The following is a 16,611-nucleotide window of genomic DNA, read 5'->3' on the forward strand; positions in this document are numbered from 1 at the left end:
CTATCGTGATTATTCCAACTCACTTACTTTGTCAAACGTAAGCGAACTCTTCTGGAGATGAATTTCTGTCAACAATATCCAAGTTCATAAAGAGAAAGAAAATATTGTTATTGCTTGTTTACGTCCTTCACAAAACGTGAAATTAGGCATTTTCACGTGGTAGTCGTGCAGTGATCGCAACTCAGAAAATATACAAAAAGGTGTGATGCACGTGCTTGTTGTTTTGCCTTGTCAAGCTATTGCTTTTTTTTACTTTCTCGTCGCCGCTTTATCTTAAACTTCCTGTTACTTACGATACATTGTGATCCGTCAGAAACAGAAATTGCTCAGTGCAAATTGAATTGCTCATGCTGATAGTATCCGAAACGTTTTCGACTCATCGGTAGTTCCTTCGTTTCTGGTTAGGAAAGCTTGGTGAACGAACTGGGCAACTGTGGCAGGATAATAGCCGTCGTGTACGAACTCACTAAAAGAACCCTGGAGAAACTGTTCGCCGATTGGGCACAACAATACAAAGCATTTTTTGTGCCTAATCAGGAACCAGCATTCTCTTGACCGTTTGGAAATGGTCCGGTGAGAGTCGGTACCCAGGGGCTCTTCCGCCCATGCTTGAAAACTTTCGTCCCGCCTTTTAACCCAGCCCGACTGACTGCTCCTGGTTCTCCGAGGATGAGCTTTTGCAATACTGTATGTGTTTGTATGATCATGCAAATAAAGCTCGTTGTTGTTGTAACGTTGTTGGTCCAAATCGCTTCCATTTTCTCTGCAAAATACTTCTGCCGTAAAAAAGGCATCACCAAAAGCATTTTTAACCGCTTTTTAAAGCGGCTACAATTTCAACCGGACAAACATAGTGGGCATCCTGTGCAAGTTTACGGATGGTCACACTACAGATTTTTACCTAGGTAAAACCGATTCCTGAGCTAGGGCAGATTCATCAAAAATCCCCCGAGATAAATTCATCTCGGGTTCTGTTTTACCTGGGGGAAAAATTCTGGGAGGGTCCCACTGCTGATATCGGCTCCCAAGGTTTTCACGCACAGTTGAATTATTTGGCGCGTAAATTCAAGAAGGCAAGATGCTCAGGGATCTAGCCAATGAAAGAGACGTTTTCCTTTTCATCTCGCTGTTATTTCGCAGGGGCGGATCTAGGGGGAGGGTGTAGGGGGTGCGCACCCCCCCCCCTGAGATGACCTGCCGTTTTCTAATACAACTGGTATTCTGCCAAAAAAAAAAAAACTTAATGGTTTATTGGTGTTGAAGTAGAGCAAGAGACGAGTGCACCCCCTCCTGGATCCGCCCCTGTTTCGTACGCTAATAAATTCAACGTGCAAGGTGAAGACAGGCGAAGACGTAGCACGTTTCTTTCACAACGTGAGCTATATGCGGTTCTGTCATTTAGACCTTCGCCGGTGAGCGTCTGCTGGCTAGCAACCTCAGTATTTCATTCTTCTCTAGCTATCGCTTTGGGGTATACGTAGCTGTCAAGGGAAACTATATTGTTCTCGAGACATATAAAAGCCCCAGGCGATAAAATTTTCCCGAGGTAAAATGCATCCTCTGTTTACTGTACCCTGGCGAATCGCAAAGTATTTCTGAGGCCAAAAAAAAAAACAAAAAAACCAGCTGGTTGCAAACAATTGCCCGATTGGACAAGTTGCTGGAAATCCTTGCCGCGGAAGATATAACACCGAAAGAACGGCGACCTGCACTTCAGCGAGAGCAGCGAAGAAGAAACGGCCGATATAAAGCCCGAAAGTAGATAAACGTGGAAACAATGCGAAATGGTTTTGAAATACTCGTTTAAGCTATTATTCCTCAAATTCATCTTTGAATTTATGATAATTACAGCTCTACAAGGTCCAAACAGTGTACATGGCAGAGAAAAATACTTCAAGGCTGTTTTAAAATTAAACTGATTTTAATAAACATACTGTGCAGTGGTCTCATGGCCCAGTGGTATAAGGCCTCACTGTTAGCGCTGGAGGAAGGTAGGGTGCAAGTTCAAATCAAAGCAAGGCTACTTTCAGTTTTGATTTTTTTTTATTTTTCGTTTTGTTTTGTTTTGTGTTTCCTTTCATCGTATTTTTACCCTCAGGCTTGTTTCTGTTTATTCTTATTGCTGACCCTTTTTAGCTTCGCGACATTTTTGCGATAACGTATTTCTAGTACAAAATATTGAAAAGACACTGAACAATATCCACACCAATGGTTTCCGCAAAGCCAAGAAACACCCATCCTCGGAGACCCAGGGGCAGTTAGTCGGGTCGATAAAATGTTCGTGGTGAAAGTTTACGGTAAGATCGAGACGATCTTACCGTAAACTTTCACCACGAACATTTTATCGACCCGACTAACTGCCCCTGGGTCTCCGAGGATGAGAAACACCATGCAGCTAAGAATCCGTAGCCTCCCATCCATGTAAGCGTTCCTGCCACACGTCACGGAAAGAATGCGTGACGATGCACTTGGAACATCATCGTGTGAGGCTAAGCAATGGCATTCCCGAGAGCCTTTGCCATGTAGTTTTGTCGTAAAGGAGGATGAGGGAAAATAGCTCCGGTGAACTTTCAGCGATGAAAATGATCAATGTTCTTCACTTATTAAGCGTTCCTGTTGTACATTAAGCTTATACGGTCTTAGATGCTACTGGTATCGGTAATCCTTAGTCAGAAGACACAGAAGACTCCTTTTGGACAGCGGGAATATATAGTCGGCGTATAGTTCTGTTTTTGTTTTGGAGGAGAAAAGCATTATCAAGGTACTCGTCTGCAGAAATAGCTTGATATATATTGGACTGTGCTCTTTGGGACTTAATGACAATGCGGCTACTTTTTTCAGCTTCAGTGATCTATTCTGAGTCGGTGAGCAGCAAAAACCATAAAATATTGAACTATAAAATATTGCTTCCGCCTTTGTTGGAGCAGTGCACTTGGTAAGTTCTTCAGAGCGTCTTTATTTACTCGGACTGCGTATGATTTAATCTTTTATGGCTTAATAACTTTTACTTTTTTGTATCTTAAAATAGATACAATAACTAATACAATTGACTACATGCGAACATATCACTGTTATACACCATTAAATACAAACCCAAGCAAAGTTACTGTGATACCCAATACCACAATACCGTAAGAAAAATTGGCAAATACCGAAATAACGTGTCGCTAATCGACGGAATACCCGGATACTGCATTTATGATCGGTCACGCTTACGTGAAGTTGTATTCCCTCTCCCGTGTTTTTAGTTGTTTTTCTCAAGCATTTATGCACCAGCAATCAACCCCAGCCATTGCGAGAAAATGTAAGATCACGAGTTTATCGTTACAACGATCGAAAACTGCCCGGTCATTGCATGCAACAACAATTTCATCATTTATTACCCTCTGTAGCTTTATACATTGTTTTGCGTGGCATATTGTTATTGACCTGTCTTAGACTGGAGAGCGCAAATTAACGGTTCCGCAATACTGTGGAGGGTCTTCTTTTACCGAATACCGTCAGCCAAAAGGATGAAAAACCGTAAACCTCAGGGCAAGATTATACCGCAATACCGTACATTAAAATCAAAATTAACGAAATACGGCTTGAGAAAAAGCTCAATACCGCAATTATACTGTAAACCCCAATGTCCCCTTCTATGGTGGCACCTCAAAGTCAAATTCTAATTTCACGCTTATTACACTACGTATAGTAAGAAGCGAATCTTTTCACACACAACTGAATCCACTCAGACGCTGCGTTCAGCCTTCACCCCAGACTTTTATAAGAGTAAACTTGAATTATGACTTTGAAGTAATAACTGTGTATTCCGATATCATATGAAGTGTTCAGTTTTCCTGTCATGCAATCAACGTTTAGTTTTACCCATATAGAAATCCTGGCAGACCCAACAACTAGCTTTATAAACAACCCGGTACATTTGAGCCCGGGTGATCCTTAAATAGACAGGCGGGGATGTAGAAAGTCTTTTTTGTTTACCTTATTTTTCAGACATGCACTATATAGGTCATATGTTCTGTACATAATTTACGGTTCCGATTTGCAAAATAAAAAATAAAACTCTTACTTGTCCGTTCTTTCTATGTATCTTGATGTCGTGTTCTAACTTCAAAGTTTTCTTGAGAATCGTGACCTTGTGTCTGCCCAAAATGGCTCCATCAACTTCCTCCTCCCCTCCCCCACTGGACATTTGTTGTTGAGCATAACACTGGTTGCCGTATTGTCTCCCTTAAGGAAAACGCAGAGAAGAGGCTATAGACATCAAAGGTGGAGAGGGCGAGTCGATATAATAGCTTTCCGAAGAATTTGGAGAGATACTGTCATTGGATCTATGGTAAGGCTGATATTATAACGTGATATTTTTGACAGAAATTTCATTTTTTAGTTTGGTCATGATAAATTTTTGGAAGGTCCTTTTTTGGGTCGCTGACATTGTGGTAGATTTTTACGAAGCACTATGCTGCTAACTTTTAAGTGACAATTCTTTTCGAAAAAAGATTAACTTGCAAGAAAATTGTTTAACGTGTAACAGTTAATTGTAACTAATGCAACAAGCTGTCAAGTGCTTTCGATTGGGACAGTTGAGGATAAAGCTCTGTATAAATGAGGGAGACTTCTATTATTTATTATTGTTATTCGGATTGCGGATTCTCAGTTTTAGGACACCCATGTGCTGATTTAATACAGGACATGTTCTGTTCTGATTCTGTAGACAGTTTAATCTGAATTACTGTTTGAAAAACTTTCAGTAGTCCTTACTATCTGTGTTTCCTGATGTTATTTACTAATATAAGTATATAGATTGAGAATGCTGGGGTTATGTTTGCCTAAATTGTCTCAGTCAGTTACAATGGTGCCTTTCCCCACTATCTGAACATTCGTTGAGCATTTGTCAAGCCACCGTGCCTCAGGCCTGCTGCCTGGGGTTGGGGAATATATTATTGTTCATTTTCTACCTCGATTGAAATCTATTGAATCATTATAGAGTACATAACCACAACATTTGACAACTTAACACTGCGGCCGGTTTTATGTAGAATACTGTCTCTCTTAGTCAGTGTAAGCAAAGCTAATGCACAAGATTTAAGCATGGAGGGCTGGCAGGGGGGATTATAAAAGCTTGAAAAGAATTTTGAGAGAAATTGTCAATGTTTGCCATGGGAAGGTTTATGTTTTAAAGTGACACTTTTGACAGAAATTTCATTTCTTTTTTTTCTGGTGTGATAGTAAACTTTTGGTAGGTCCGGGTCCTCCTCATTTGGGTCGCACATACTGTGGTACATTTTTATTTGAGCACTCAGTTGCTGTTGACTTCATTCAGCAGTTAATTTGCGAATGCTGTTTCGTTGATTTAAACACCCTGTAAGGGATAGCACTGAATTTTAAGCTTACCGTATTAACTCGAATAAGCCCCGCTTATTAAATTATTGTCGCCTCAAATGCGACTTTTATTTGAGGACGTGCAGTTATTTTACAATTAACCCTATTCAGACTGGGCTTTTTTGGTCAATCTGTGCCTGGGGGGGGGGGGGGGGGCTCCTCGGACCCCCCCCTCTGTATCTCTGGAACCAATAATGCTAGGGTCATGAAATTTACACACAATGATCATCTCCGTACAAAGAAGCCCCACACCCAGTTTTGACTTGCCACGCCCAATGATGACGTCACAGTGACGTCATATTCCGATTTTTCAATGTTTCTTATTATTTTTCCACTTAGATACGTAAAATATCAGTAATATTGGTAAAGTCATCTCTTTGTTATCCTTTCTTATGAACTAGTAACAAGGAAACACTTGTACAGCGAGAAAAAGCAATAGGAAGCAATAAAATTTAAAATCTGAAATGGTTGTCCACCATCTTGGATCTGCCATCTTGGATCCGCCATCTTGGATTTCCGTTTTTTTGTTACAATTATAATTTAAAGCAACTTTAAAAGGGGAAAAAGCTCAGAATGTATAAAAGAAGTATCAAACTAATGTTTATTACCCAAACAAATGACTTTGGAAGTGTTATTTGGAAAATAGAGCAACATATTTGTCAAAGCAAAAAAGTGACAAATTTTACCCCACCCCTCCCCCCCAAATATTCAATGTTGAAACATTTTGATGTAATTCAAAAACTAGTCCCAAGCAAAGACCATTTTAACAACAAAAAGCACTATAAGTGTAAAAACGCGATCTTAAAACAAAAAAATCACCATTTTTTAAATTTTCCAAAACCTATATGTCAGAAACTGGTTGCCATGGCAACATGATTAATCACATGGACATGGTAATTATACCAAAATGTTCCTAGATAAATTTTAGGAAAAGTCAGAAAATTTGAACGTCATAGCTCTTTCGGTGTAGGAGTTATCACGATTTTGCCGGTGGGGGGGTTCGAAAAGCCCCCCCCCCAGTCTGAATAGGGTTAAACGCGGCAAAGACTATCTTTTGTTTCCTAATTTAACGGTATATTGTCTATTTACCGCGGCTAAAAGAGGCGTCTTTTGATGGCACCTTTTCTCTTTGGGCCCTTTTCAACCAGTGGTGTCTTTAGTTGGCAACAGAATTACGTATTGCGAGAATTTTGGAGAGAAAACTTATTGGACAGCGGTGAAAATAATCACTTTGAACTGAAGAGAATTGCTTTTCATTAAGATAAATTTCGGATGCTGTGATAAACTTGCTTGATAATTTTTTTTGACGGGCAAGGATGGCGCGTGGTGAGAGCACTCGCCTCCCACCAATGTCGCCCGGATTCCATTCCCGGCGTTGACGTCATATGTGGGTGTTGGGGTTTTTGTTGGTTCTCTCCCTTACTCCAAGAGGTTTTTCTTCGGGTACTCCGGTTTTCCCCTGTCCTAAAAAACCAACATTTCCCAAAAATTCCAATTCGACTAGTAATCAGGTAGACAAAGAACCACTTAGCAGATGTGCTACTTCTTAATCGTTATCTATTTATTTATTTCTGTATGTATTATTTTTCTTAGTAATACTGAATTCCTCGAAAAACAGCTTCATCGGGGCCGCGCTTTCCCAAGTGAGCTCAAATATGGCGCTTATTCAAATTAAGACAGTACTTTAGACTTAATTTTTCTTTCTCTGGTGTTTTTATAACTCTGCCGGCTCAATTTCCATTTTTTTTTTCAAAAAATAAACAAAAAAGGCAAATGGCCAACAAATGCACGGGGGGATAGGCAGAGAAGAAGTTGCAGAGCCATGAGGTAAACTCACACGTATGACCTAACTAATATGCGGTACAAATATTTTACTCGCAATGTTTTAATGAGATAGATCTAGAGGAAGAGCAGGCGGAAATGATTCCGGTAATAACAGAAACCTGAAGGTGCTTTTTCCCAAAATGGCTTTTCTTTCACCGAAAAGTATTGTTCGCGGAACCGATGTTCGAAGGCCTTGAACACCTAATGGTCCTTACAAAATGGATTGAACAAGATCTTAATTCACCAAGAATAGCCTGCTGTAGTTTATACTTTCTTTCGTACTTATGGAATTTAAGTCTTTCCATTCTTCATCTTCACATTAAGGACAGAATCTCCACAAAGAACATGTCTGAGGGCGAACCTTAAAAGATAGTGATGACTACAAGACCAATATGCATTACACTCTTGGCAAGCGAATGGAAATCCTCCAAAGGCGGTCTATCAACCATGAACAGGGAGCTAGCCATACAGTTGGCCAAGCTTTCCAATACCTCGGTCAGTTTCTTTGTTCCAAAATGTAACTGTTGTTATGAAGATAAGAGAGAAGCTAGCAATTACGATGTTAAAATAGTAGAGGCAGAAGAGCGACCAGGCTATGACCCCATTGACTGGTTGACTACCCCACCAGACGATCTCGTGATTGACTTTGTCGTTGGACATGGTGTAATACTTGGAAAACAAGCACAGTTTATACGCAAGTATCATCAGTGTAAATGGATACAAGTAGTGCACACCGCGCCCGATGAACTAGCAGTGTACAAGGAATATTCAAGGGCCATTTCCAAAGGCGACGAAAAACAATCGGCGGAGCTAAAATTGTGCAAAATGGCTGATCTTGTCGTAGCAATTGGACCAAAGTTAACAGAATTTTACGCAGCCCACCTCAACTACTTCGGGAAAGTAGTTTATAATTTCACGCCAGGTATATTTAATGAATTTGCTTCGTTAAATGTATCCTTAATGAAGGGGAAGAAGTTTCGAATTCTAGTATTTGGCCGAGGTGACACGGAAGATTTCAAACTTAAAGGTTACGACATCGCTGCTAGTGCTGTCGCCAAGCTAGACGACAAGTCCTACCATCTCACTTTTGTGGGCGCATCCAAAGGGAGTGAATCCGATGTGACTAAAGAATTGCTCAAGCATGACTTGTTACAAAGTCAGCTCATTGTTAAAGGATATCTTGAAAACCGCGAAGATCTGTTAACCCTCTTATGTGCTTCGAATCTTGTGGTCATTCCTTCTCGAACGGAAGGTTTCGGCTTGACAGCTCTGGAAGCGCTGTCGGCAGGAATACCATTTCTTGTCAGTCAAAACAGTGGATTTGGAGAAGCTCTTCAAGAGATACCTCGTGGATCAGCTTTTATCGTGGATTCTGAAGATCCAGAGGACTGGGCTGACGCCATTAAAGCTACACGACAGAAAGGCAATGAAGGAGCATTTCAGGAATGTCAGGAATTGCGTGCATGTTACGCCGAGAAGTACAAATGGGAGAAACAAAGTGAGGAGCTCCTCAGAAAAATGAAACTTTTGATCAACGGTGAGTGTTGTTTATAGCATGACGTCCAGGTTTTTTTAGGGGCGCAAATGTTTAAGTTTCTGCTGAAGCGTAACCACCATGTTGAATTCTTTAGTGGAGGAGTAGTTGGTGCTATTCAAATAACGTCCTACCCAAGGGCTGCTTTTTCTACACTTTCCTTCGTTACTAAGTTATAAAATCAAAGGTGGTAGTAACGACAGTACGAACATAAAGAAACATATTTCCCACCCCCAAAAAATAAGCCTGCGTTGGAGGCTAATTGCACAAGGACTGCAGCCGTCGTTGTTCTTTTCATTGCTTTACTTCTTTCCGATGAAACTAAAAATGTCTGGAAGTGAGAAGTTCTCCATAGATGGATTTGCTTTTCTTCTTCTCGCTGTTGTTCATTTTGTAATGGTTTTGAGGAGCATGGCTTACAACTATTCTTTATTGGGACAAAATCTTAGTGAAAAAATAATAACAGTTTTTCCTGTTAGTAGAGAAGCAGATACATCCGCCTTTCATGACAAAAGCTTCTAGCAACACTAATGTCTTCAAAATATTCTCCCTCCAAAAAGAACAGTGATTCCCATCAAGGGCGGGTAATCCATTATCTTCTCCTGTCCCAGTTATTGGGCGGGAACGTCTTTGATATTAGAGTCATTTCTCGAAAGTACATTCAAGAGGGCTGAATGATCATTTTCAGATAACCGCGCTGTTCTTATGCCGTGATGCTAAGTTTCCTATGAAACTTTAGCATGTTCAGGGAGGTAGCTCAGAACACATAGTGGATATTTCTTAACCAGCAACATGCGGATTTTTACCTCTGCAGAAGATGATCCAGGCAAAAAGAGACAGACGTCGACCCCGACACCGGCAACGGCAGCAGAATCCCCAAACCCAAGGACATCAGAGCCTCACACCTCCTTTCCAAAACTACCCGACAAAAAGAAAAGTGATGAGAGACCCAGCAAGGAGGTACCTGCGGCAGCTCAAATCAGACCAACCAGCCAAGAAGCCAGGCCTAAACAACGGAATTCAATAGCAACAGAATCACCTCATGAATCAACAGTGCGTCAGGGTGGGTATTCTTGGGTCTTTTTTAACCGTGTCAATATTGTCTTATATTGCTAGCTATGCGACCCAATTTGTCTAAACAAGTTCGGTCAGTGTATGAATGAATGAGTAAACTTTGTTCAGACGTGTCAGTAAAAAATATCTAGCAGAGGGCCTGGAAACCATCAGCTAATAGAGGGCACCTAACTAAGCAGTAAAAATGTAGCACAGAAATGTATGAAAACTGACCATTTCTATGTAAAATTAACTAAGAATCTAAAACTGTCGGTGTACAAAATATTAATTTTTATTATAGCGGAGCTCTGGCGCGCGAAGCGCGCCTCCGGAGCACCATGGGTTAGAAAATGTGGTAATCTACCCATCCGAGAAAATTTGGTAATCACGTGACCGTACGCCCGACCGTCCGTCCGCACCACAGGCATACCAATGTGACATAACTCAATCAACAGGTATGGTAACCCAAATGCAACTCAAGGTTATTTAGGAGGGAAATCGCATAGCCAACAGCGTCTGTAAAGCAGAGGCAACTAAAGAGCCAATAAAGACGAAACCGAAAAGTGTAAATTGTTTCTGCATCCGTGTTTTCTAAAGTATTAAGCTTAGATTAATTGTCATGTCCACACATTTGGAATATAGGGCCAGAGAAAGACAGAGAAAAAGAGAAAAAGAGGCAGGCCAGCGAAACTCAACGAGAAAAAGGGCAACAGAGATCTAGAGCGAGAGATGAAAAACAAAGGAGACATTTTTTGTTTGGAGAACAACATGAAAATTTTGTAGCGGCGGTGAAAAAATGAGAAATGCTAGCAGCCACCAATGCAAGGAGAAAATGAGCGGCATGAGAACACGTACGACATTTCCTCCATAAAAAAGTTTCTGGCCGTTTCACGTTGTGGTCGTGCAAAACAACGGCAAAGAAATGTACAAAAAAAGTGTGCTGCACTTGCAAAGTTGCTTTTTTGCTAATTAGACCTATTTTTGTTTTTTCTCCGTTCTCCGGCGTTGCCTTCGCCGCTTAGCATTACACGATTTTATATTTTGTTTGAACAAACTATAAAGAGAGCTTCGCTTTTAGCCCTGGCTAAATCTATATATTATATTTACCAATGAAATATCAGGTGAGCTTTCGCGCGAAAACATGATATACTCCGGATACTCTGGATTTTAAGTGACGCAGACGAGTGAAGGACTTTTTTGGGTTTGAAATTTTTGATTCCGGAATTTTTTAGGGTAGGAAAATTTGGCAAGTATTTTTTGGTAGGCTTTATTTAATTAGGGATTTTTGGGGGTATTCAAAACAATCGTTTGTTACCTTTTTACAAAGGTAACAAATATAGTCATTGACGCTTACTAGGTTTCGGTTTGAGGGCGCGCTACAATAGCTGTGATAAAATTTTAAGTTAACTGCTGCATTGTAATCTCTTTCTCAGATCTCTTGTTGACGAAGCCGAAGGCGAGATCTGGTCAAATCTGATTTGTGCACGTGACCGCCTGTCAGGAATGTGACAGGCGACGAAAGAGCGTATGCTTGAAGTAAATACTCAAACTGGCCGCCATGTTAAACGAGGAATTTGAAACCGCCGTGAATTTTTCTTTAACAAACGTTGTTATGCTACGTACAGATTAATTATGAGGCAACCAATTTGCTGCTGCTGTTGTTTTTGTTTGTTTCTTTTTGATGACATCAATTTGTACGCGATATTTCCTTTTTTGGCTTCTCTTTTTCCAAGGTCTTTATCTTAAGAGCGAGAGAAAGTTTTAATTTCTTTTTTAAGATAAGATACAAAGGATTTTACATTCGATTGAGACAGAAAACTACTTGGACAATAATTTTTTGAGCAAAACTGAAAACTTTCTAAAGGATGACGTCACTCCCTCACAATCTAGGCAGTTCGAGTAGGAAAACAAAAAATTGAATTTTCTTACTTGACCAGATCTCGCCTTTGGCTTCGTCGACAGGAGATCTGGGTACGTGGGACACCGGCGATGGCAAGTGTTTGTAGTCGTTTTAAGTAAAATACGTAGTTGTATTTAAGTGAGACTTTAATGAGCTTTTGAATAGAGGTTTTTCACGGTTCGCTACGTAATGGTTTGATCGTAATCCAATTTGGAGATCGTTATATTTACGTATAAAATAATGAAATCTTGCATTTGGAAAGTCTTAAGGGTGACTTCGTCCGTTGTATAGAGGTGACCGTTTTATACAGCTCATCTTCCACAAAAATGTATGGCAATATTTTTGGGAAGTTCTCCGGTGATCGTAATAATGTGTATTAGTGAAATCTAACTAGTGGTCTATTGTTAATGCTGAGTTATGATTGGTTGAACTACTACTAGGCTATATGTTATAGCCCAGCTAGTAGTGAAAAGCGCCGGCTTTGAAAACAAAACAATGGAGGCTGAAACGCGTTTTGTAAGCTAAAGTTGTTTTGTCTCGATATTTTTGACCAGCTAGTTGGACTTTACTATAACAATTATTCCTATCGCCCTCATGGCCTCCGAGTCAATAGCCCATTCGGCCGAATAATTGTTAAATATACAGGGTGACCGCTAAATACTGGGCCGTTATATACAGGTTTGACTGTATTTTACTTTTAATATAACTTAGGTGAAAGTGATCATTCAGTTAGAAGTGGTCCCTTACAAAGTGGAGAATTTCGTATCCCTTCTTCTGGAGTTTATCCATCACTTTACAGTGACAAGCCTGGTGGTTTTCAAGGTGATAAATCTCGGAAAGCCTCGTGGTCGAGAGGAAATACAACACCTCACAGTGGCAAAGAAGGCAGTTATCGTCATATAGGTGATAACGATCATTCAGTTGGAAGTGATCCCTTTCAAAGTGGAGCATTTCGCACCCCTTCTTCTGGAGTTTATCCATCACTTTACAGAGACAAACCTGGTAGTTTTCGAGAATTGGCTCTTGTGGAATCCAAAAAGACCCTGCAAAAAGGTAATACATTATGAAAATAGACCATTTAACAATAGGGAACTTAAGATAGAGACGTTTTCGGGGCGACGGCAACTTCAACCGGACGTTACATCATCATTTGTTGGATATTGCGCATGCTCGTCGTGGTCCCGTCGGCGACGTGAAACTGGTCTGTTTGGCGTTGTGGCGAAAACGTGAGTGTTTAACTTTCATTTCAATCAGGTTTGTTGCGTTTAGCAACCAACATTTTGCAGATTATCGTTCTTAAACTGTACTTGTTTTCTTTGAGGCACATTTCAAGCTCGATTTCCAAGCTCTGTTATCTAAACTTACATCTTTTTAATGTTTCTATGTTTTCATGTCACAGGGTCAAGATCCAACTTGGCAAACAGCCAACCGTAAGTGAGCTTGACATGGGACAAAATTTTCCCACGAGCCAAATAAAAGTATCCAGACAAAAAATATGAACTCCGATATTTCAATTGTGTGTTTTTAGTTCGCTCTTTTCGTTAGAATATCGTATAAAAAAAATGAAACGCATTGAAAATTATATAGAATAGTAGGCAATACCATGTACTAACTCGGCGTGGGAATACTGAAATAAAGTTGTTGCCGTTGTTGTTGTTGCATGCAAGTATTTCCCGGGAATTATTTCAATACCAAACTAAGAATACGGTTCCTTGGTAGCATTTTAATGTTCCTGTAATTTGCAAGGTTTCGGCAAGCCTGTGGAGATCTTTTTTTTTTCAACACGAAATTCTTCCTTGAACTTAGCTGCATCCCGCATGTTTTTTAGCGTGAACGGATCGTAACTGTCCCGAGGAAAATCGGGATTTTTGGACTCATAATTTTCGCACAAAACGAGAAACTCTTCATCCGATACATTTTGTCTGCATAGCAAATATTTATTCTCTTAATTCTTTATGTGAAGCCATATTTTCCTCTTCGGTATTCTTCTAATTAAAGGCGCCGTCCTTCTGAGTTCACTGCGATCTTAATGTTCTATTTTTGACGGGGAGCGACGGCTGCCTTAGTTCCAGGCTTTCTCTGCCAGTCCGGTCGCCGTCGCCCCGAAAACGTCTCCATCTTAAGTTCCCTAATTAAACGCCGAAGGCGACGTGAATATTGGCGTCGCGGTGACCACGTCGCCTGAGGCGACCAATTGTTTTAGTATAATTACATTGATGATTATTCGAGAAAATAAAATAAAAAAGAGACAAATTTTTATAAGATTTTGGGGCCTTAAGATGTCCGTCGAGGGCGGCTCTGATAGACAAATTTTATCAACCTACCTTTGAATAGCTTGACTCCAAATTATGTAGCATCTTTTGTTTTTTGAGGAACAGCATTTTCTTGCAATTGATCAATTTCTGACTCCGAAACATAAAAAAATCTGGCTGCCATTTTGAAAACTGATAGCCTCCAATGTTATAATCACCGCGCGGTGATTATAGCAGGATGAAGCGAAGCTCCTAGCCAATCATGGCGCTCAATTTTCGATAATCATCGATGTAATTATACTCAACAAAAATGGACAATATAAATACTTCCTTACGCTTTAAATAAAATTTCATGAAGACTTGGGAATTTAATTTCAGTTGTTCACTTGGTTAGCAAGTAACTGTTTATTCTTGTGTTTTTTTCTGAATCCCCTAAATGGCAGCTACTTTCTCATAATCAAAGTCTTCTTCTGATTTTCGGTGTTTGGAATTAATCGATTTCGGAAGATTTAGTATCGTTTTAGGTCACTGAACTTCTTCTACCGGATTTTCATCACTTTTCTGCCTCTTTGTCACAGTAAAAAAAGAACTCAGTTTGTTTTGACAAGCTTTTCCAATTTGTTCCACGTGTCTTGGGTTAACTTAAGTTTTCCACTGTGATTTGTGACACTACACATAAAATGTGAGAACGCCAATTTCAGTTCTTAGTCCATGTAACTAAGCTCCTTGAAGGACCCTTCTGTTTCTCGGAAAATTTCAAGATGGCTGCCGTTCGACGAAACGAATGCATCACTGGTTTATTCGTTCAACGGTAAATCACTCTTATAATCAATGAATTACAAGAAAACAAACAAATGAAAAGACCAAACAAAATGTTTCATCAACGTTGTTGAGTGATTTTGTCTCTGAGGTACCTAAAATATTGGACAGAATAACTGGAACAGCAAACCCCCATCCCCCCTAAATCAAGGATGAAGCCGCGCAAAAGCAAAAACGCGATTTATTTTGTCCAAGATTGTAGTTCTAGATGTCAACATAAGCTTCCGTTGGGATAAATCTTTGGTTTTCAAGTCAGGCGGCAACGATTTTCCAGTGAATTAAGCCAGGCGGCCCGCCTAGCCTTAAGTACCTGGGGAGAATACTGCTACTGCATAGCTGTACACAAGGGGTATTTTGTAAATGGTGAAGGCACTAAGTAATGACTTAAGGTGGCTCCCTAGAGTATTTACTAAAATAACCCTAGCTATCTAGCATACGATACAGAAGGAAATCTAGTTACTTTGTCTTTGCGATTTGGTTCACGAAATTCACCGCTGAGGTTACCCATGTAAGAAGGCTCCTTTATCGAGTTTCATTTTCTGGATTAAAGCCGTTGCCATGGTAACATCGCATCCTTAAAAAGGCAGTAAGTTTGTCATTTTTGATCATTTTTCCTTAACATTTCTTATTTCTCTCGGTGAAATGTCTTTAAACTTTGCCATTTTATATTAACGATATTGCTTAACAGTTTAAAGTGGAAAAAACACGGAGTCATTAAGACAGTTTTGTCAATATTTTAAAATTTGTAACTTTTCTTAATACAGGAGTTTAGTTCAGTTACAGGTTTTAACAAAAAAAGGACAGTACAAAAGTGCTGCAACTGTTTAGAAATGTTAAGAAATGAGGCGATTTTTTAAAAAAAATTTACCGAAGGAAACGCGAGAAATTCACGGTTAATTAACTGCGTTGATGTCCCAAAAATCCGAAAAACACGCGTGGTTAGGGGTCGTATGAGCAAAATACGCGCGCGAGCCAGCACGCTCGCATGCTCATAACGCACATAGCTGAAAGCATGTGGTTTCTTCGAAAAGTACGAAAATTCAGGCTGTATTGTTAAAGCTGTTTATTAGTATTATTACGGTGATATCTCGCCTGTTGAAAAAGGAGAGATAGCGGATTCAATTTTATACCTAACACTGGATGTTTTCTGCGAAATACTTAACCATTGTAGCCGAAATTCGAGCCGTGGTGGTCACTACTCGTGCGGATGGCGATTGTCGGAGATGAAGACGGTGGTTTTGCAAGGATTGCGATAACCCCTTCATTTTCTAATCTGCTTTACCGACTGCAGATCTTCAAATGCCAGCCCACTTCTGGATACTTTTTCACCCTTGTTCTTCTTTAGGGATAATTTCGACGGCAAAGTTTTTCTTTAAAAACCTGCTGTAAAAGATGGCGCCGATCTAAATCAAAGTACATCACATCCTTGCTGCACGTACAAGATTGTAGTTCTCGACGGATAACCCACTATTGCTTTCGTCAAGGGTCAATCTGTGACTCAAAAATTATTTTTCGTTGTGCAACGTTAATATGAACAACATTGTCTAGTGCATCTTGTGCGTTCAGTGTGCGTTAAAGAACTTTTGAAAAGGAAAAAGTACAAGGATGTTGGTTCGTCGATGGAAAGGTTCCTTCGATCAGGATACAAGTTAAGTAGGAAACCTTTCTTCTGATACGTTTTTTAAACAATCAGAATGTGATAGAGTCGGCAAAACAAAAAATTTTATACTTCTTGTAATGTTGCCTTAAAGCCACCTCTAGAATTTGTTAATGAAATCAAATGTAAGAGAAATGAAGTGACCGAGGTGTGCCGCCAGTGAAGACATTCTTCAGTGTTTGTTCGGGAC

General features: G+C 40.0%; 2 protein-coding genes across 2 annotated transcripts in view; both read left to right on the forward strand.

Moving 5' to 3' along the window:
• Positions 1 to 12,596, forward strand: part of LOC140949510 (D-inositol 3-phosphate glycosyltransferase-like) — a 172,579-nt gene extending 159,983 nt beyond the window's left edge. Inside the window, exons 3-4 of the mRNA XM_073398670.1 lie at positions 9,555 to 9,793; positions 12,405 to 12,596. Of these exons, the coding sequence (XP_073254771.1) occupies positions 9,555 to 9,793; positions 12,405 to 12,596 (431 nt within the window). The remainder of the gene's footprint in view (positions 1 to 9,554; positions 9,794 to 12,404) is intronic.
• LOC140950709 (D-inositol 3-phosphate glycosyltransferase-like) lies at positions 7,582 to 8,760 on the forward strand. The gene has a single exon (XM_073399951.1). The coding sequence runs from the start codon at positions 7,582 to 7,584 to the stop codon at positions 8,758 to 8,760; it is 1,179 nt and encodes a 392-aa protein (XP_073256052.1).
• Positions 12,597 to 16,611: the final 4,015 nt, after the last annotated feature.

This window comes from Porites lutea, chromosome 10 (genome assembly GCF_958299795.1).
Source record: "Porites lutea chromosome 10, jaPorLute2.1, whole genome shotgun sequence".
Lineage (NCBI taxonomy): Eukaryota > Metazoa > Cnidaria > Anthozoa > Scleractinia > Poritidae > Porites > Porites lutea.